Source organism: Neofelis nebulosa, chromosome 1 (assembly GCF_028018385.1).
Source record: "Neofelis nebulosa isolate mNeoNeb1 chromosome 1, mNeoNeb1.pri, whole genome shotgun sequence".
Lineage (NCBI taxonomy): Eukaryota > Metazoa > Chordata > Mammalia > Carnivora > Felidae > Neofelis > Neofelis nebulosa.
The window spans coordinates 227,668,196-227,691,250 of NC_080782.1; the positions used below are offsets into that span (position 1 = coordinate 227,668,196).

Consider the following 23,055-nt stretch of genomic DNA (forward strand, 5'->3'; position numbering starts at 1 on the left):
AAGGCCGCTTTGCCCAATATTACTTGTTCCTTCCCTGTACTCAAATAACATTAAGACGCCACCCCCACCCCCATGTTGTTGCTTGTATTTTACCTTCATCTCTAGAGATTCTTGGCATCCACCTAGTAGACAACAAGCCATTTAAGGGCAAAGGTGTGTTTTACTTATCTCTGGTTTCTGCAGCCTCTTCCACGTACCTGCAACCACTTAATAAATATATCTTAAATTGACCCTAGAAGCTAAGATTCATGAAATAGAAACCCACAAAGGAAAATTCATGGAGGTCACAGCAAAAATCCAATATTATGCAGAGATGTTCATAAAACTTTCGGAACCTCAAAAAAGATGACTGACCAGTGCTCCACACCTATTGGATTGCCTAAAAACTAGACCACCGACAACAGCAAATGCTAGTAAGGATGCGAAGCAACAGGAACTCTCATTCCTTGCTGGTGGCAATGCAAAAAGGTAGGTTACTTTGGAAGACAGTTTGATGGTTTCTTACAAAACTAAACATATTCTTACCATACAATCCAGCAGTCTCACTCCTTGACAAAGGAGTGAAATGAGTGAAATAAGTGAAAACTTATTTCCAGGGGCACCTGGGTGGCTCAGGCAATTAAGCACCCACTTCGGCTCAGGTCATGATCCCATGTTCGTGGTTCAAGCCCCTCATCCGGCTCTGTGCTGACAGCTCTGAGCCTGGAGCCTGCTTCGGATTCTGTGTCTCCCTCTCTCTCTGCCCCTCCACCACTCATTCTCCATCTCTCTCTCTCTCTCTCTATCTCTCTCTCTCTGCCTACCAAAAACAAACATTATTTTTTTTTATTTAAAAAAAAAAAAAAGAAAACGTATGTTCACACCAAATTCTGCACAAGAATGTTTATAGCAACTTTATTCATAATTGCCCAAACTTGGAAGCAGCCAAGATTTCCCTCAGTAGGTGAATGGATAAAGAAGCTATGGTACATCCAGACACTTGAATATTATTTATTCAGTAATAAAAGAAGTGACCTATCAAGGCATGCAAGGACTTAGAGAAGCCTTAAGTATTACCAAATGAAACAGCCAACCTGAAGAAGCTATATACGGTATGATTCTAACTATATTATATTCTGGAAGAAGCAAAATTATGGAGATAGTAAAAAGATTCATGGTTACCAAAGCTGAGGTGGTGGGATCAGGGGAGGGAGGGATAAACAGTCATAGAATAGAAGATTTTTAGGATAGTTAAAATACTCTGTATGAAATTATAATGATAGATACATGTCATTATACATTTGTCCAAACCTGTAAAACTTACAACACCAAGAGTAAACAGTAATGCAAACCACGGACTTTAGGTGATTATAATGTATCAGTGTAGATTAATCAATTATAACAACGTGCCAATTTTTCTGTGAAGCTTAAATTGCTCTAAACAAAAGAGTCTTAATAAAACAAAAATTACTGCATACAGAACTTGCGTCACATCTATCCATATTTACTAAAACTATCTCCTCACCCTATTACTTAAATGCAAATTTCTTACTTTCAAACCTCTATTGCCTAGGTTAAAAGCATTCAACTCTTTACCTAAATAAAATGCTCCTCAAGCATGAAATGTCATGCAAATCACACAAAAAGAAACAATTACATCCTCTTTTACTTCTTCTGGGGTAATCCTGATATGTGTCAAATTATCCACAAGTTTTGTGAATCAAGAATATTTTTTAAAAACTGTGTTAAATCATGTTATTAATTTGAAAGGGGAAAAAATGGAAAAAGGATGGGAACTATTTAATATTAATCAGTGATAGATGTCTTAAATCTCTTATCTAATCTAAGCTTCAAAACCATCCAGTGAGTTTATCTTTACCTTAGAGAATAAAAATATGGGGATGGGAGAGGACCTCAGAGATAAATTCCTTATTTAGGTTCAGTCACCTTTAAACCCAAGTGTGATCCCTGAGTACATGTTCTTAAAGTGATACTCCACCAGCTGCCAGAAAGTAAGAAAGTAGAAACAGGGAGGCATAATAGTGATAGTCTACAATGTCTGTGGTGCTAGCCAGAAAAGGAGAGATTAAATAGACATGAGAGGGGTGCCTGTGTGGCTCAGTCAGTTAATCCAACTCTTTTTTTTTTTTTCAACGTTTTTTATTTTTATTTTTGGGACAGAGAGAGACAGAGCATGAACGGGGGAGGGTCAGAGAGAGAGGGAGACACAGAATCGGAAACAGGCTCCAGGCTCTGAGCCATCAGCCCAGAGCCTGACGCGGGGCTCGAACTACGGACCGCGAGATCGTGACCTGGCTGAAGTCGGACGCTTAACCGACTGCGCCACCCAGGCGCCCCAGTTAATCCAACTCTTGATTTCAGCTCAGGTCACAACCTCATGGTTCGTGAGTTCCAGCTCTGCATCCGACTGTGCTACCAGGACAGAGCCTGCTTGGGATTCTCTGTCTCTTCTCTCTCTGCCCCTCCCTACTCGTGCTCTCTCTCTCTCTCTCAAAAATAATTAAATAAACATTTTAAAGTAAATAAATAGATAGACAGACAGACAGACAGACATGAGAGAGATCTGAGCTGCATTATGTAGTGGTCATCATTGGCGAATGTATTGCATTCATTTGTTTTCGATATTCAGAAGATGTTTAGCTTCATCCATTCTTATTTTCCTAGGATACTGAAGTTCAACTGACTTGTATTACAACGTAGGTGTTGAAGAAAAGTGGAGCAGAAACAATTAACTGTTTTAACTTATACAGATATGGGCTATGGATATTGAATAGTTCCTAAAATTCACCATAGAAAACTTTTTCTATGTACTCTCTTTCTGCGAGACTATTTTGCTTTTTAAAAACCTTTTCCCTAAAAAACAATAAACCTGGAATTAGTTTTTAAAGTGTAATCTTTGATCCCAGGGTCATAGAATCAAGTCTTGCATTAGGCTCTGCACTGAGCTTAAGATTCTCTCCTTCCGTCTGCCTCTCTTCCCCACATGTGCTGTGAGCTCGATCTCTCACAAAAAATAAATAAGTAAATAAATAAATGAAGTGTAATATTTGATCTTCTTATATTTGTATTAAAATTTTGAGATCTGTTTATGAATTAGGTTCTGCTGAGGGAAAGACAGTTTGTACTCTTTTGAATACTACGATGCATTGTGATCATTTTCTCTTATTACTCATAATTTTCTGATTCTGTCACTCTTTAATTTTTCATTAAGGAAATTTAAAGTTAAATCATGACTTCAGATTGCCATCTGCTGCCTACTTTTTATTGACTTTTTTGACCAAAACAGAATAGCAAAATACAATAGAAACTCAAAATAATCAACATTGAGTTCACTCAATTCTATACTAAGTTCAGAGTTTCTATCTACTAAAATCATGGAATGCACATCTCCGGTACAATATCTATAGTGAGAGTGTTAAAGAACTTGGCGTGTATCTTGCTTTAGTATTTGTGTCCACTTGAGGTAAACTTAAGGAGATCTGGACGGCTCCTTTCCTTATAGAAGTCCTTTTTGTCTTGGATTTCAGCTAAACTATGTCTCAGTGGTAGTCATATACCTCCATCTTGTGGCCCTGTCATAAAATTCCTTCTCATGCTATGTTTTTTTCCAAGATATCCTAATTTTGTAGTGAATTTCAAACTTCCCAGTCTTTAAGGAATACCATAATCATATTGAAAACTTGTTTAAGATTCATTTGAAAATGAATGGTATTTAAATAAATTAGTGGCTTTTAAGAAGTTAAACATTGTCTCAACTGCTCCTAAAAGTCACTAATAATCATGAAAAACAAATCTATTCTCCTGGCCAGGGAAAATGCCATTTCCTCCTATTCCCCTAAAGAGAAAAAAAAAGTTTCTTTTGCATTGTTTGATTTTTTCCTAATATCGTTTCACAGTGATGTATTCCTAACTCTTTATAAAATTCTATTTTATCAGCCTATGATTAAGTATTTAGTAAGGAACAAGATCAAAAGATTTGTTTAAACCCTAGATATGTTATGTCTTTGCTTTCTTACAATCTACCAAATTCATTCCTTTATTACACAAATATTTTTATTTTAGATAAGTTTGTTCGGTTTCCTTAATAATAAATATTGATATTTATTCAACATGCATAAAATACAATTTTGATAGCTTTTTTCTGGTATCTTTAAAATATTTGTGAAATCTGCAAATATGTAATTAGTGTCATTTACTATTTTATTCAATTTATAATGGACTTTTTTTTTTTTTTTTAGTCATTGGGCATCATCTCTCTCCATTCTGCACTCCAGCACCACTGCTCTGTGCTAAACCCAGCTGCATCCCCAAACCATTCTGATATTTTTATAATGATAGCTGGGACTCACATTTACTTTTTAAAATGATGAATTTATGAACCCTATGTTTGAACAGAATCTTCCACTTTTTCTTAAATCTATCTAGTTAAAGCAGCAGTCCCTTCTTAATGTACATTTGATTGAAATTAGTGTTGGGGGTGTAGTGGTCTGACATTGTTTCTGATTACATGTTGCATGTAATGGCTAAATTCTCAGACTTGCTATGTTGATATTTATGAAGACCTCCATATATTATTATAATGTAAGCTTTTTATTCTATTGAATTTTTATTTTTATTTGATATTTATTTTGTATTTGATATGTCTCATCTGTATCTCTTGGAATTATTGCAAGTGATCTGGGGTAGTATCAGCTATGATTATCTAATTTTCTATCACCTTCTGTTAAAAGAACATTCCCGGGGTGCCTGGGTGGCTCGGTTGGTTAAGCATCTGACTTCGGCTCAGGTCATGATCTCACAGTTCATGGGTTCCAGCCCATGTTGGGCTCTGTGCTGACAGCTCAGAGCCTGGGTCCTGCTTTAGATCCTGTGTCTCCAGCTCTCTCTGCCTCCCCCCTGCCTCAAAAATAAATAAGTAAACATTTAAAATATTTAAAAGAACAACCTTCCCATCATTGTTGACTTGGTCTATATGTTAACTGCCATAGGGATTATAACCTTGCACTTTGTTGTTTTGTTTCATTCATTCTTTTTGATTCATGTGAAGCACTCTCTAGCTATTGTTCATTGTCTACTAAAATGTTCATTCTGGAGAAGTGAGGAAAAATATATCCTCGATTAAAAGAACAATGAATTGGGTGCCTGGGTGGCTCAGTCGGTTAAGCGACTGACTCTTCATCTTGGCTCAGGTCATGAGATCGAGCCCCGTGTCAGACTTTGTGCTGACAGTGCGGGGCTTGGGATTCTCTCTCTTCCTCACTCTCTGCCCCTCCCCTGCTCTCTTTCTCTCAAAACAAATAAATTAATTTTAAAAAAAAAACAACAATCAATTATTTTCCAAAATGGTAATATATCACACTAACTGAAAAGTAAATGCCTTTTTCCTTTTCAGAGGCGAGCTGCTGATAATTTGAGAAGACATCACCAGTATCAAGTAAGTTATTCTATTCTATCTTGAAATTTGCATTAAAATGAAGTACAGTCCCATCTTTAGAATGGACTCAAGAGAGAATTCCTATTTATGCACTGAATGTCAGTTCTGTTGTTTCGACATGCCTCAGGAGGTTATGCGGAACCTGGTGAAGAGGTATGTTGCCGCAATGATTAGAGATGCCAAAACTGAAGAAGGTCTGACTGAAGAGAACTTTAAGGTAACTGTTTGCATCCTCATCACCAGGGGGCAGGTTCTGCAGAGCGGGGAACCAGATGCAGCACATTTACAATCAGAACTGGCAACTTGGCCATGAGTTTCAGCAAGCCTGTGTGCCTTCTTACTCTTAAATTCAAGGCTTCTTTTTTTTTAAGCAGTGAAATCTCCTTTCAAAATACATTATTCTAAAGCACATTAAATCTGGGGCACCTAGACGGCTCAGTTGGTTAAGCAGCTGACTTCAGCTCAGGTCATGATCTTGCGGTCTATAGGTTCGAGCCCTGCCTTTGGGCTCTGTGCTGACAGCTCGGAGCCTGGAGCCTGCTTCAGATTCTGTGTCTCCCTCGCTCTCTGCCCCTCCCCTGCTCGCACTATGTGTCTCCCTCTCTCAAAAATAAATAAGCATTAAAAAAAAATTAAAGCACATTAAATCTGAAATGTGGAGGGGACTTGGAGACAGAGAAAATCCTAGTGCCCTGTGGCATTTTAACTTGCTGATCCTAGCAACATTCAAATGAGTGAGCTTTAGTTTTTGAAATTCCAGTCTGATTTCTAAGCCTGAAACATGTAGTAACCAACATGTTAAAAACAACAACAAAAACCTTCTCTGTCCTATGCACAGCTTTGGTAGCAGGAAATTGAAGGTTTGTGCTTAATTGTAACTTACAAACTTAGTCTTTTTTTGTGGGTTTTTTTGTGGTTTTTTTTTTTTGAGGTTTTTTGTGTTTTTTTTATTCCATCAGAGGAGATAGGTAGAATACATGAAATATATATGCTCAGGTCACATGTATAAAATGTTTTTGTTATTCTGCCTGAGTTCTTAGAGGTTTTGAAAGAATGAGTGAAGTCAATAGGGTCTTATAGGCAAAAACAAACAAATAAAAAAACCCTGAAGAAGATCCTTTAACCGAGAATGGCAGGTTTGGCAAGAGAATAAAGATGAACAGCTGGCTAGGTAAGAAGACAGATGAATTGCAAAACGCAAAGCACAGATCAAAAGGATCCCAAATGTTCTTCACAGTCACAACATCCACACTTTGTAGTTAAATGATTCCTGGTGCTTTAGGAGATAGGTTGGAGGCACGAAGCCACCAGGAAGGCCACTATCAGGTTAGGACTGAGAACTCAGTTATCCAAAAAGAGTAGGACTGAGAATTCAGTGTCCAAAAAGATAAGAGTAGAGGATGCATCTGAGAAATGCTGCCTGATCTGAAGCAATTCTCAAGATTTAGTAGCTGCCCCAGGTGCTGAGGTAAATGCAATCCCAAGGTAGTAAACAATTGAAGGTAACTGCCAACTCTTAGAACAGTAGACACCACTTTAATTATTTTGTTTTAGATATCCCTTTGGACAGAAAGATATGCTCACATGAGAACCCTTTTAAAAATGCATCCCTGAGAGAATGAGAGGTGACCTGAAGGCAGGTGAATATTTTAGAAAGGAAGCATTTGAAACTATAGTCCCACAAATCCGATATACTCTTGTTTCCTTTTGCATCAACCCCAGGAGGTCTCCTTGTTACTACATAACTGCCAACAGGGAAATTAGCAGGCATCAAAATGACTCCAGTGCCAGGGACAGAACAGGCAGTTCTCAACAGAACCACAGCAAAAATGGAATCCTGGCTCTTAAAAACGAGTAGGAGTGCCTGGATAGCTCAGTTGGTTAAGCCTGGGACTCTTGATTTCAGCTCAGGTGGTGATCTCACAGGGTTCATGGAATTGAGCCCCTTGCTGGGCTCTGCTCTGACACCACGGAGCTTGCTTGGGATTCTCGCTCTCCCTGTCTCTCTCTGTCCTTTCCCTGCCCATTCTTTCTCTCTCTCTCTCAAAAATAAATAAGTAAACTTTAAAAAAAATGAGTGAAAACACATTAGAGCCATATATGAAATGTGCTCACCATGCACCCTCATGTTTGTTTAATTCACAAACTAAATTTCTTCATTTCACATTTCACTTAGGAACTAAAGCAAGACATTTCTAGTTTCCGCTTTGAAGTCCTGGGGTTACTAAGAGGAAGCAAGCTCTCTACCGTCCAGTCGGCTCAGGCCACAAAGGAGTCCTCCAACTCTGCGGACTCGGATGAAAAGAGTGACAACGAAGGCAGCAGCAAAGACAAGAAAAAGAACTTCAGCCTTTTCGATTTAACCACCCTGATTCACCCGCGATCGGCAGCGATTGCCTCCGAAAGACACAACATCAGCAATGGTTCGGCCCTAGTGGTGCAAGAGCCCCCAAGAGAGAAGCAGAGAAAAGTGAACTTTGTGACCGATATCAAAAACTTCGGGTTATTTCACAGACGGTCAAAACAAAACGCTGCCGAGCAAAATGCAAACCAAATCTTCTCTGTTTCAGAAGAAGTTGCTCGTCAGCAGGCCGAAAGACCACTGGAGAGAAATATTCAACTGGAATCCCGAGGGTTAGCTTCGCGGGGTGACTTGAACATCCCTGGTCTCAGTGAACAGTGTATCTTAGTAGACCATCGAGAAAGGAATACGGATACCCTGGGTTTACAGGTGGGCAAGAGAGTGTGTTCCTTCAAGTCGGAGAAGGTGGTGGTGGAGGACACTGTTCCAATAATACCAAAGGAGAAGCACGCAAAGGAAGAGGACTCCAGTATAGACTATGATGTAAACCTCACGGACACAGCCACCCACGAAGATTATGTGACCACAAGATTGTGATACTTGAAGGAGGGAGCGTTGATCATACATATACATATTTTCCATAGTGCCCTGGGTAGGGGGAGATGTTTAAAGTAAATTAGCAAATGCTAACTTACACTTCATAGCATTTATCAACTGTCGCATATTAACGTGTAACCTGTTTAAATAAGGCAAAGGCTATCAAAAACCCTGGTTTCATAGCCAGCTTTTGCTTTCACAATTTGTTTTACCTTTTTTTTTTTTTTTGGTTAATAAATAAACGCACCTTGTATTCTTGTACTATTGCAATAATCCACAGGAAATTTTTAGCTCTCTTTTTCAACTAAAACAAATGCAACTTATTTCATGTGGTAGTTGACTCCTATAGTAGGTATTTTTATATGCAGAAAAACAATGCAGCTGAAATATTAGAGCTTTTCATAATTTGGGGGGATCTCTAGAGATGGTTACACATCAAGGACTTTTCGGGCAGCCCTACAATTTGGCTTTAAAACACAAATATTACCAAATTATTTCTGAACATGTAAATACAGCACAGATTAAAGCAAGCAAGCCTTCTTTTCATGGAGTCGTGATCAAACCCCCTCCTAAAATGAAAAGCAGGTATACTTTGGAGTTTTAGGATGCCCACTTTTTCATTTCAGTAAGTAAAATAAATGTTTGTCTTAATAAATATTGGTGATTGATGATTTTTAATGAGATTTTGTCATGAAGAAAGTTTTATTTCAGGTTTTTTAAAATGACCTTTTTCAGGTTGAGTTGCTAGTCAGTATAAATATGAGGCTTTATGAATAACAGAATTTCAAAATGTGGCAAAAGTTCTCAGTGCTAGAAAAGAATAACAATAAATTAGAGTAGGTAATGCTCCTTAAACAAAGCAAGATGTTACATTCTCATAAGATCCATAAATTCATTCTAAACTCTAAATCTAAGCAAAGTTAAATTCTATTTCAATCAGTGCAATATTATTGCCAATTCAAGAAAAATACAGAATCCTAATGGTTTCCTCTTCTTTCCTCCAGTGACTGGTACATATTTCTTTAAAATTAAGATTTCCAAAAATCATTATTAATTTTAGCAGTAGATATAGATATTAAGTTTTCCCCATAGGAACAACATTCTTAATTACTTGTTTCTTCTGTTGTTGTCAAAGTAATTTATCTTATATTCATTCACTGGACCACTAAAAAGAAAATGTTTTCACCTGATATAAAAAGGCACTGGCAACTTCTTAAAGTTTAAATTATGTAACTTGTGTCTATATAAGCCACCATAGAAATAGAAGTTCCTTCACCACATGCAATAAGCATTTATTTCAAATCAATAGAAAAATGATGAGTTCATTTTACTTCAGAAATTACCTCCACAGACTAGACAAATGGTACATAATTTAACATTGACCCCAAATTGCATACTATTACAAAACCCAGTGTCTGGGGGCGGCTGGGTGGCTAAGTCGGTTAAGCGTCCGACTTCGGCTCAGGTCATAATCTCGCGGTTTGTGAGTTCAAGCCCCGTGTCAGGCTCTGTGCTGACAGCTCGGAGCCTGGCACCTGTTTCAGATTCTGTATCTCCTCCTCTCTCTGCCCCTCCCCTCTGTTCATGCTCTGTCTCTCCGTTTCTCAGTAATAAATAAACATGAAAAAAATTTTGAAAAAACACCCCAGTTTCTGATTACCATACATCAAAAATAAGGAATAACAGCAATAACAATGCCAGCCACCGTTCTATATGCAACACGTGTATTTACACATATGTACTACTTACAACAGTGGTGTGAAGTAGCTACTGTTCTTAGCCCACTTTATATTTGAAGAAAACTGAGACAAGCACTAAGTTCACAGTTAGTGATGGAGCTATGACGGGTCCTTCAGGGCCAAGCCCTTAACCACTACATGTACTGCCTCTCACAACATAAACAGACCAAGCAAAAAATGTGTACCTATCGGGCTTACTATTGATTGCTGCTTCTGAAATGGTGCATTTTGAGAGAGAATGAGTGTGGAGTTTGCCCCATAAATGTGTTCCTCTTGTAAAGTAAGAGGAATGCATATAATTAAAGATATATGGGATTCATTAGACTCATATTATAGAAGTTAGTAGGTTTAAAAAAACATATTAGGTATGGGACATCAGAATTCAACTTGGAATATTAGATTTTAGTTTCCAAATAAGCCACAACCCGGAGGCACTGAGTTTACTGCTCTTTCCCAAATCTGGTTTTGTCCGAGAGATATAGGAATGGGCCTGGTAGGTTTGGAGAAGCACAAAAAGGCTAATGAATGTTCTCATTGCCTCAAGCACATTCATTTATGTTAGAACGAGTGTGTTAGAACTCACAATAAGCCCTGGGGATAGTGAAACACCCAAACTGTTCTAAGTCAGACAGACATATATTCTGCAGAGAAACCTAGACCTGTTCTCAGTATTTGGAGTATGTTCCAATGATTCTGTTCTGCTTCTGTTGTTCATGTTGTTTCTTCGAAAGTAAAAATCGGATACATCACCATTATACATACTTTACCAGAATTTAATTTCAAATGTCCTCTGTTTCTTCAAATGACACCAACAACAATAAAAACAAAACAAAGCAAAATTTTCCCAGGAGTTTATTTATATCAAGGGTTAGGGTGCTGATGTTTTAAAGGTAAACATGGTGACAACAGAGGGACTTGCTTGGAGCCAGTAACACCACACTTTGCAGTGCTCCGAAAATGATGGTTTTTAACGACCCTCTGTCAGATGCCACTGACAGATGATGCATCTATGAGTTTAAACAAAATATTGAATACTGTTAGTACAATGTGTCCTAGAAGTGAACATTATTCTGAATATGCAGTGATGTTAGGTAGCATTAATGAAGATGAACAGTAGGGAAAGAATGAGAAAACATAAAACAGCAGGATTTCAAATAGAAGGATAGTTTTTGAAGTCTCTAAATGAGTAATTTGGGGTTTTCTTTTCATTTCCATTCATATTTCTATGAACATAAACTCCTAAACACAAAAGAGAGGTTTCATATCATACCTTGTATAAATAATGTTTCTTATGTTTTGTGTCCTGTTGACCTTGCTATTAGTTGCTTACCTTCACTTATTTATTCATAGCCAGGGTTAAGTGGAAAAGTGTCTAGAAAATTCAGTTAACTCTAATAGAACTAGGTTATACTCACAGCACTTCACTTATCATGTATTTTGGAAAACCCATTTTTAAGAAAAAAATGCTATGAAGATGGACCTCTTTATTTGTGATAGATGTTTTCCTGAAAATATCTGTGTTAATAATTCTGTATTAACTGCAGTAGGGAACTGGTTACGTAAAAAAAGAAAACATGGTAGTGAAATATTTTGTAAAATGATGAATTATTTTTCAAAGTGATAATCATGCTCTAAAATGTAACTGTTTCATAAGTTGGATATTTGTATATCAAATTTTCTTAAATTAGATATTTTATTTATTGGCTGGCAATTAAACTACTGCAAAAGCATACCCACTTTCTTTCCTTGACCTAGATAGCAACTTTAGTGATACGGACATACCTTAGTAATCGAACACACAAATCCTAACAAATACCTTGGGTAACTGTTAGGGTATAAAGAAAGAAACTTGCCATATTATTCTCCAAGAAGCAGTCAATTTTCCAGCCAGTGTAGAAGGAATATGGGTAACCAGTGATATAAAGATGCACTCTTCTAATATTCAATAATCCTTACTAATTCTGGGATTTAGTTGAGCGAATGATTGTCCAGTTCCATGACTTTTGCCCATTCTTAGTTTTTGTACATGTGTTTGCAGAACAATTTATACAGTTCAGACTGTATCCCTAAAAATCAATTGAGCAAAAACCATCCGTGTGTCTCTGTCGATATGTTTACAATGACTCAAGTTTTTAAAAAGCCAAATTTATTAATATATTTCACCATTTTGAAAATTATTTCTTCTGTTTAACTTATTACATTTTTTTCCTTGACTTATATTTTCCAAAGTTCAGACCTCCCAGTAATTTACATTTAAAAGTTAATCTCTGGAAGTCTCTTTAAATTCAACTTCAAATATATTATCTTAATTATTTCACAATAAACTACAATGAACTTTGTTTATATAGTGTTATCGCATGACTTTTTAAAAAATGGAACATTATTAAATAAGTTCTCCATAGGTCACTGGAAAAACAAAGGTTAAGGGCACTTAAGGGTTTATGGCAGTTATTCAGATTTACCCTGCTATTAAGTGGTCGAGTAGGAGTTTAAAGAAAAACTCTTCATCTAGATATTCAGATGAGATATCAGGTTCTAAATGTTTTGGGTAATGAATTTTTATTTTTGTGGAATTTTTTCTTCTTTGCCCTCTCCTTCAGTAGAAAATTTTTGTAGTTGTTCAAACTTTCCACAGCCAAAATTTGGAATATATTACTCTTCTCCCAACAAAATTGTGTTTACAGATTTAAAAAAAAAAAAAACAAAAACTGGTTTCTTACCATTTTCTAAAAAATACACTTTGTCATTTTCACTTCTGTAGATTTTGTGATAATGCTATATACACATTAGCAACAATAAAAATGTATAAAATAAAATTAAACCTTCCCAACTGAAAAATGAGAGAGCTGGAAAATATGAAGGTGACCCAAGATTGAGATCATGAGACCAGGGCCAAATATGGTCATGCTCCCAGTGAGTTGACAAAGAGTGACGTTGTCTCTGCCAGTGAAATTTACCAGGAGCAAAACCATCAGTTTCCTCTAGAGCTGCACTGTCCAATATGGTAGCTACTATTGATGTAAGGCTACTAAGCACCTGAAATGGGTCTATGAGTATAAAATACACACTGGATTTCAAAGACTTAATATGAGAACAATGTAAAATATCTCATTAATATTTACATTGGTTACGCGTTGAAATGATAGTATTTTGGATGCACTGGGATAAAATATATGAACTAAAATAGTTTCATGCTTCTTTTTACTTTTTAATGTAGCTACTAGAAAGTATTAAAAATACATATGTGACTCACATTTGTAATTTGCAGTACATTTCTATTGGACAGTGATGCTCTGAAGCATCTCTACTGGTTTCACTCAGTTCATGTATATCCACCATTTGAATTTCACAGGTAAAACGTATTCAACCACTCAAAAAATATTGCTTTCGTTCAACTAAAATTTGCTGTCTCTCCTTGATTCCTAATCTTCTAATGGAATCATTGCTATTAATTTGTTGTTTTACATGTTTTTTCTTGCCTTTGCAAATATATTAATATATATTAAAATATATACATATAATAATATATTAATATAAATTTATAATATAAATAAATATGTAAATATATGTATAGGTTATGGTTTTTTATTGTTTTTATCAAAAATGGAATTTATACTATACCTATAATTTAATGACTTGCTTGTTTTTTAACTACTAGAGCATCATGGAAGACTTTTTCTAGAGCTATTTAAAATAGCAGAACTATTTGAACCCATTCAAAAAATTTTCTTCATTCATTGTTTTTACCTATTGAAATATATTTATACAGTATTGTTAAGACAGCTGTAGAAGAGCTACTCATTAAATCAAACATGAGGTTGTGTGGAGAGACAACAAGGTGTTTCTGAAAGGCAAATATGCTCATTTCTCTCCTCTGTTCACTATCTTGCAGAGCTATTTTTCTTGTGATTAAAGTTTCCATATTACGACCTTCATAAAGTGGCCCCACTTTATGGGACCAGCATCATTTTCTCATACACACTAGACCTCAGCCATTCTGGATTTCTTTAGCTATTTAACACTTAATATTTCTCTTTCCCAACATTAGCAAATTCCTCTAGGCTTGGATCATAATTGGACCAAAATTTTATTACTTTAAAGAATTTTCTTTAATCCAGACTTTTAATTAATTCTAATTGATCTGTTTTTTTATGGTTTCCCTTAGGTCTAATTCTTTTACCTAATACCTTTTTTCATAAAGATTTTCTTTTCCTGAGCCTGCAGATAACAAGCCAGTGTTTCCCACTCTGGGAATAAGAGGTTATCTGCATTGACTTCCTTTCAGGGCATCAATATACTTAGAGGTTTATTTTATTCCCATGAAATAACAACATGTTGCTTCAGCATTCAGAATGTAAAATGCCCTGGTGGTCTGAGGGAAGGCAGGAAACTGATATCTTTTCACTGCTGCTATTGAGTGACTGCAAATTGGGCATTTCACTTGTTTAGACCTCATCTGCTGATATTTGAGACTTCTCGATGGAAATGTCCTATCTATCTCTAAAATACTGAACTATGTTATATCACCTTTCTAAAGTTAGAAGTACCAAACAAGCAGGAAAGTAGAAATGTAGGAGAAATAAAGGCATTATAAAATGTTAAGTGAATGGTTATTTCTTCTGTTTTTTAATTAAGTTTTTTTAAATTTTTTACCTCATTATAAATTCATATGCAGTGGAAGAAATAATACAGGGACATCTCACGTACCATTTACCCATCTTTCCCCCAATGGAAACATCTTCCAAAACCAGAGTACAACATTGCAGAATATTGACATAGAATCCACCTATCTTATTCAGATTTCTGCAGTTTTCCTTATACTTGCGTGGGTAGGCTTGTGTGTGTACTGAGTTCTATACAATAGTCAAGATACAGAACATTTCTATTGCCACGAGTATCCCTGATACTGCCCTCCCTTTAACCCACATGCATCTCTTAATACTCCCCAGTCGCAAATTCCTGAAAAACCACTAGTTTGTCCTATATTTTTATAATTGTGTCATTTTAAGGTTGCTATATAAGTAGAATCATACAGTATGTAACATTGGGGATTAGTGTTTTTCACTCACTATAACTCTCTGAAGATTCATCCAAGTTGTTACCTCTATCAACAGTTTGTTCATTATATATTGCAGAGTCCTATGCCATGACATAAATGTAGCATAAGTTAACATTAGACCCAATGAAGGATTTTTTTTTTGTTTCCCGTCTTTGGTCATTACAAATTACGTTGCAATAAACGTTCATATACAGGCTTTTCTGTGACCAGGACTGTAAAAGTTGGGCAGTATGGTAGTTGCATGCCATAGTTTATAAAAATGACAGCCAGGGCGCCTGGGTGGCTCAGTCGGTTAAGCATCCGACTTCGGCTCAGGTCACGATCTCGCGGTCCGTGAGTTCGAGCCCCGTGTCGGGCTCTGGGCTGATGGCTCAGAGCCTGGAGCCTGCTTCCGATTCTGTGTCTCCCTCTCTCTCTGCCCCTCCCCCGTTCATGCTCTGTCTCTCTCTGTCTCAAAAATAAATAAACGTTAAAAAAAATTAAAAAAAAAAATGACAGCCAACCTGTGTCCCAGTGTGGGTGTACCGCTTTACATACTCACCAACAATGTATGAGTGAGTCAATTCCTCTGTATTTTTGCTAGCATTTGGTGTTGTCACCAATTTTTATTTGATCCACTGTGTAATGATATCTCACTGTGGTTTTAATTTGCATTTCCTTGATGGCCAGTGCTATTGAACACCTTTTCTTGTGCTTATTTGCCATCTGTATGATATCTTGATGAAATTTCTGTTCGTCTTTTGTACATTTTCTATTTAGGTTATTTATATGTGTATTTGTTAATGTTGAGTTTGAGAGGTTTTTTTAAAATTATTATTATCTAGACACTAGTCTTTTGCCAGATACGTGTTTTGCAAATAATTTCTCTCATCTTTTCATCCTCTTAATCCTTTGGGCTTTCTGCAGAGCAAAATTTTTAAATAATTGATTAAGTCCAACTTTTCAACTTTATGTTTTATGGTAATTCTAAGAATTCTTTATCTAGGCATAGATCATAAAGATTTTCTCTTTTTTTTTTCTTCTAAAAGCTTTGTGCAATAATATTTTATATTATGTTTTATATTTAACTGTATTATTTTTTTCCAATCTTTTCTTCCAAGTCCTTTAGCGTATATACAGATCTACAGAGGAAAAGTCATCTTGAGAGAGATGAGGAGGAGGACTGTTGACAAGGAAGCATACAGGTAGTAGTGAAACTGGGTGACAAGGAAGATAAATCTTTTTTAGGAGATAACACGGACTTTGTCACCCAGAAACTATAGCAAGGATCTTCTGAAGCTTGGGGAAAAAAAAAAAACTCAAATATTTAAATTCCATACATTTCTCCCAACTTCCTGAGTCAGATGGAGAAGCAATAAAGAATAAAAACTGCTATGAGGAGGCTAAAACCCAGAAATAGAAAAAAAAAAATGTCAAATGCACCCTTCTTCATGAAATCCAATTGCTATTTTAATAAGCCTAAGATTGCTGAAATATGATCTCGTCTTCCATTTTCTGAAGAGTAATCACTACAGGGGCGCCTGGGTGGCGCAGTCGGTTAAGCGTCCGACTTCAGCCAGGTCACGATCTCGCGGTCCGTGAGTTCGAGCCCTGCGTCAGGCTCTGGGCTGATGGCTCGGAGCCTGGAGCCTGTTTCCGATTCTGTGTCTCCCTCTCTCTCTGCCCCTCCCCCGTTCATGCTCTGTCTCTCTCTGTCCCAAAAATAAATAAAAAACGTTGAAAAAAAAATTAAAAAAAAAAAAAGAGTAATCACTACATTTGAAGCTAGTATGTAGGTATCATTAAAATGACCATTTGTTTAAATGTTTCCTTTTGGCTTTAATGGTGCAAAATAGCAAAATAATAATAATAATAAATATAATTTGGGTATCAAAGTAATGTAAGTCATTGATGTAAACAATAAAGCTAGAATAATGAAATTAACTATACAAGAATATATATGAACCATAAAGTAATTTGGTGCACAGAAAAAGAGGACCGAATGATAAAGAGAGTTGCATAAAATTCCCATGTAAATGAAAATCATTTCTGAGGTTTGCATTAGAAAGATAAATTATCACTAATACCTACAAAAACTAGGGACTAAGATTTTGGCCAAGTTATCATGATAATATCACAATATTTTGATTCTCTGATGCAAATACAGCAGTCAACTGAATTGCTTGATCAATACAATCAGAATTCTTCCCCAATAAAATTCAGAGTCACCATTTTACAAAGCACCAAATTGGAAATTATAACTGAATTCATAAGACAATCTAGATTTTTCATTTTACTTTCACTTTCTATCATTCATTCCCTCCCACCACCAACCAAGCCCCATTAGAGACCAGGCCCTAGAGTAAACACAGGGATAAAAAAGATGAAGTATACTTTTTAGAGGAATTCACAAAGTCAAAACTGGAAAACTTCACTTATGTTTTGCATTGTGAGAGATTAGAAATAGTATTGTTCTCCATACAGTTGATGGTTGGCAGTCAGGGTTTGTAGACTGGATTTCTTTTTCTTCATCATCCATCAAACCATTGAAAAAAGACTATTTTGTTGAATGAGGCATGTATTTTATTTTTCTTTGAGGTAGAAATGTAGTAAGAAATGCAGAGAAGACACAATTTTTAATGTCATGCCTAAAATAAATTTAATTGGTGATGCATTGATCAATTAGCATCTTCATATTTTTATCCAGCCACCTGATAAGTTGCCTTTTGCAACAATTATTCCTTCATTCACAAGCATTGATGAAACTCATATTTTGTGATAGGCGTGATACATGCAGAGAATAAAATAATAAAACAAAAAATCACCAAATGTAAAAAAGGTAAATTTTATGAAAATAATAATGCAGTGTGGTAAATGTGATGTCCCTGTGGCAGCATCTAGGAGGGGCACTTAAACCCAGTTTGTGTACAGAGAACAAGAGATATCTATGTCAATTCCTAGATGAGCAACAGTTCAGAAGTTGGTCTTTATCCTGGGCACAACTAAGAATCATTACAGAATTTCATGTAGGAGTTTGTCATAACCAAGTTCTCTTCAAGTATAGATGGGAACAGATGTGGAAATCATCACATTTGTACTACAAAATTAAAGAAAAGTGAATCCTTTCAATTTTGAAAATGAAGCTTTTTAGGATTTTGCTCAATGGTTTTAAACAGCCTAACCTTCAATCTGCAGATAATAAATGAGTAATAAATCTTTCTAAAGCAAACAAGTCAATATAATTATAATTAGTTTTATATTTGCTTTTAAAAAGCTGAATATATTTTATATTCAATCATAATGAATCTTCTAGCCATTCTTAGTCATCTGAAAAGTAATTATATTTTCTAATAGTTCATTGAAATATACTCCATCATACAATTCACTCATTTGACGTGTAAAATCCAATGGTTTTTAGTACATTCACAGATACGTGCAAACATCACCAGTCAATTTTAGAATGTTTTCATCCTCTTAAAAAAGAAGCCCTGTAACCTTTAGCCATCACCATTCGATCCTCTCACCTCACCCCCCTCCAGTCCCATGAAACTACTAATATCCTTTCTATCACTATCGATTTCCTAGTCTGGATTTTCATATGAATTGGATCATATATGTGGTATTTTGTGACTTCTTTCAGTTGGCATATTTTCGAGGTTCATCCATGTTGTAACACGTATCAGCACTTCATTTCTTTGTATGACCAAGTAAAAGCCCACGGTATGTAAACACCATATTTTGTTTATCCATTTGTCTGTTGGTGGATATTTGGTTTGTTTCCACCTTTCAGCTATTGTGAATAATGCTGCCATAAACTTTCAGATTCAAGGTTTTCTGTGGACATACATTTTCATTTCTCTTGAGTAAATACCTAGGAGTGGAATTACTGGTCATATGGTGAATCTGTGTTTAATCATTTGAAGAACTGCCAGACTGTTTTCCACAGCTACTGCCCCATTTTACATTCCCACCAGCAGCATACGAGAATCCCAATCTCTCCATATCCTTACTAACACTTTTTTTCTGAATTTTTTATTCTGGCCATCCTAGCAGGTGTGAAGTGATATCTCATGCGGTTTTGATTTGCACTTCCCTGATAACTAATGGTGTTAAGAATCTTTTCATGTGCTTATTGGCCACTTGTATAATTTCCTTGGAGAAATATCGCTTCGGATCCTGTGCCCATTCTTAATTGGGTTATTTATGTTTTATTATTACATTTTAAGGGTTCTTTAGGTATCATTGATGCAAATCCCTTATCATATATATCAGTTGTGATTTGTCTCCCTGTCTGTGGATTCTTCATGGTATTTTGTGAAGCACAAAAGTTTTTAATTTTGATGAAGTCTAATTTAATCTATTCCTCTTTTGTTACTTATGCTTTTACTGTCATATCTAAGAATGCTTTTTCGATGTCATGAATATTTAGCCAAATGTTTTCTTGTGAAAGTTTTATAATCTAGCTTTCATATTTAGGTCTTTAATCCATTTTGATTTAGTTTTTGAATATGCAATGAAGTAAAGGTTCAACTTCATTCTTTTGCAAGTGACAATCCACTTGCCTCTACGTGGTTTATTGAAAAGACAATTCTTTCCCCATTGGAAGGTCTTGGCACCATTGTCAAATGTCAGTTGACCAAAGATATATTTATGGACTTATTTCTTGACTCTCAATTCCTTTTCATTGAGTTATATATTTCTCTTTCTACTATTACCACACTGCCTTGATTATTATTGCTTTGTAGTAGTTTTGGAATCAGAGAATATGACTCTTCTTACTTTATTCTTCTTTTTCAACATTGTTTTGGCTATTCTGAGTCCTTTGCAAATGCATATGAATTTCAGAATCAACTTTTCGATTTCAAAAAGGAATTACCTAGGATTCTAATAGCAATTTCATTGAATCTATACGTCAGTTCAGAGAGTATTATCATTTTAAGAATGTGATATCTTCTGATTTATGAACATGGGATGCTTTCTTATTTATTTGTTTGTTTGTTTATTTTAATGTTTGTTTTTTTTTTTTATTTTTGAGAGACAGAGACAGAGAGTGAGCAGGGGAGGGGTAGAGAGAGAGCTGGAGTCACAGAATCTGAAGCAGGCTCCAGGCTCTGGGCCCAACGTGGGTATTCAACCCATGAGCTGTGAGATCATGACCTGAGCCGAAGTCAGATGCTTAACATCCTGAGCCACCCAGGCACCCCTCCCATTTATTTAAATCTTCTTTAATTTCTTTCAACAATGTTTTACAGTTTCCAGAGTATACGTTTTGCACTTCATTTATTAAACTTATTCCCAAGTGCTTTATTCTTTTTCGATGACATTGTTAATGAAAACGTAATTATCTTTTAAGATTCTCAAAAGTTGGAAGTTGATACACAAATACATAAAAAGAAACTTGTCAGTGCTATATTACGTCAAGTAAAAAAACTGAATAAAGTAAAAGTTCTCTCCTGTTACCTTAGAAACTTTTGCTAAATAATGATGTAATCCCTGAAGATCCAATCTGCTCTGCTGATAAAGCCATTGAACTGCTCAAATTCTTTTGAAGGTGGTCCATACAAAAGTCAAGAATAATTATGTATCTGAGGTTAGAATTCTCCATTTTTGTTCAGATTTCTACTTAATGGTCTCATTTTAATTACCCTATGCAGTATCTATATGACTTTTGTCAGTTTAGGTTGCATCGTGGTTATATGTGTTAATAACATGTTTGTACTTACCCCTAAACCCAGCCCTATTACCCATCCCAGCACACCATAATGTGAGCACAAACTTCCCATCACTCCTTCTTAAGAAGGAGCTTTTAAACTGAACTGAATTTTATGTATGTATACACTGTAATCTGTTGATGCTAATATACACTAACCATTATAGGATACCTCATTTATGAATATCTAATTATAAGGCTTTGATCAATAAGAAGTTATATTTATATATAAAATATGTACTCTTATATACTTATAAAACATATGTGCAATTTTTCTATGCTTAGTAATGTGTTTCTGACTAATACAGAAAGTATGCCCACAAATTTTATCAGTGTATAGAATAAAGATATTCCATTAATCTTATTATAGAGGACAAAAGGAAGAATATACCTATCTACTCTAGTCATAACCAGACTAATTGGTTATGTTAGTCGAAAAAGTAAGAGGAAAAGAGGATAAGTGGCTATCAGAAAACTAGGTCCATAATATCTGAAGATTAATATTCCACTATGGATGAGAAAAAAAGAAAAAGAAGGAAGAAAATAACAAGTACAACTTTACATCCACAATTCTTAGTAGAAGAAGGATTAGAATTGATGCTCCTGACAATAACAATGCTTCACTCATCGGCCTTCATATGCTCTTTCTGTCTCTATCAGAGTTAATTTAAATGTGAAAAAATGTTTTGAGGAAATAAAATAGGCCAATTATCATGGATATAAATATTCTGACATATATAACTATCTATATCTACCCATAGATATTTATATCTGGTTTATATCTATGGATAGTTTATATCTATAGATAGATAGATAGATATTTATATCTATCTATCTATATATATATATATAGGTATAGATATATGTCTATGTGGCATTAAACTCAGTGGGAATGTGTTTATAATCATGTTTACTGAATGAAAATAGCCAAAGCCACCCTAATCCAAATTTGTTGGCCAGAATCCTCTGCTTTAGACGTGGTAGCCAGAAGTTCAATTTTCAGTTTTATCCTGATGTCTTTATTTGCTCATTTGTAAAATAAGAAAGTAGCTATCTACCACTAGACCAAGGAGCTCAGTTATCATTAGGATAAAATAAAATAGAAAAAGAAATGAAAATCATTTTGTCAAAGGTAAGGAACTATTTTCTTTGTATTGCATGAGAATAACACCAAGGAATTCAAAAGAATTTAGGATTAAGAGGTATGTAAGTTCCTCTTATCTAGCTTGGATCAAAGAAAACCTATGCAGATCACCTTAGGAAGCAGAATACACTGCAGGCCAATCTAATGTATTAATGTGGCTAAACAAAGGAGCCTGTCAGAATGGGGGTGACAGCCATAACCTGGAGAAATGCTGTAGACAAAAGATAAAGAAGTGTCAGAGCAGCCAATTTTGGCATTTTCATAGTGTCCTGGAAAAGAAGGAATCTTAGCCCGTGGATTTGGATCATTCAGGTTCCATGGATAAAGCTGACCCAGTGTGAAGATAAGTGAATGAAGGTATGTTAGCTCGTGCCTCTGACACTATGCCTAAAATTTGACTTTCTAATTCTAGTGAGATCCCACATTACAGCTTTATTCACAGAGCAAATGCACTGCTACTGTTGAATCATGTGTTCCAGTTTTTGTGACAGTACAACCATGCAACAAGGAAGCGGGCATCTTGATTACAGAAAGCAAGTCTTGAACTTAAGTTCAACTTAAGTAACTTGAGTCTGTGAGAGATGAGAGCATGCTACAAAGTTGTCAGAGCCTGCAGGCAAAAAGACCAGACACTGACTTAAAGCCTATTAACTAAAGTGAGGCCAACTTGTGAGATCTCCTAGGGGACAAACAGATCATCTTTCCCAAGGTGCACACATGGCTACATCTCTAGGCATACTGACTAAACAACAAAAAAGTAAAAGGATCACAGATGTGCTATCTACTTTGGCTTAGATCAGATCCTGAAATTTACAGAAATAAAACATAATGTGGGCACCTGGATGGCTCAGTCAGCCAAGCGTCCAACTCTTGATCTTGGCTTGGATCATGATCTCACGGTTTGTAAGTTCAAGCCCCCCATTGGGCTCTGTGCTGATAGTGTAGAGCCTGCTAGGGATTGTCTCTCTCCCTCTCTCTCTGCCCTTCCTCCACTCATGTGCATGCTCATGCTCTCTCTCTCTCCCAAAATGAATGAGTGAGCTTTAAAAAAGAAATAAATAAAACATAATGTATATGCAAATACATTGGAC

The 23,055-nt window shown here is 35.8% G+C and overlaps 1 protein-coding gene across 5 annotated transcripts in view; it reads left to right on the plus strand.

The window, feature by feature from the left end:
• Positions 1-11,804, plus strand: part of TRPC4 (transient receptor potential cation channel subfamily C member 4) — a 206,737-nt gene extending 194,933 nt beyond the window's left edge. For all 5 annotated transcript variants that reach the window (XM_058686828.1, XM_058686837.1, XM_058686814.1 and 2 more), the window contains 3 exons: positions 5,393-5,434; positions 5,562-5,651; positions 7,611-11,804. In XM_058686828.1, coding sequence (XP_058542811.1) covers positions 5,393-5,434; positions 5,562-5,651; positions 7,611-8,333 — 855 coding nt within the window. In that variant the 3' untranslated portion in view covers positions 8,334-11,804. The remainder of the gene's footprint in view (positions 1-5,392; positions 5,435-5,561; positions 5,652-7,610) is intronic.
• The last annotated feature ends 11,251 nt before the right edge of the window (positions 11,805-23,055 follow it).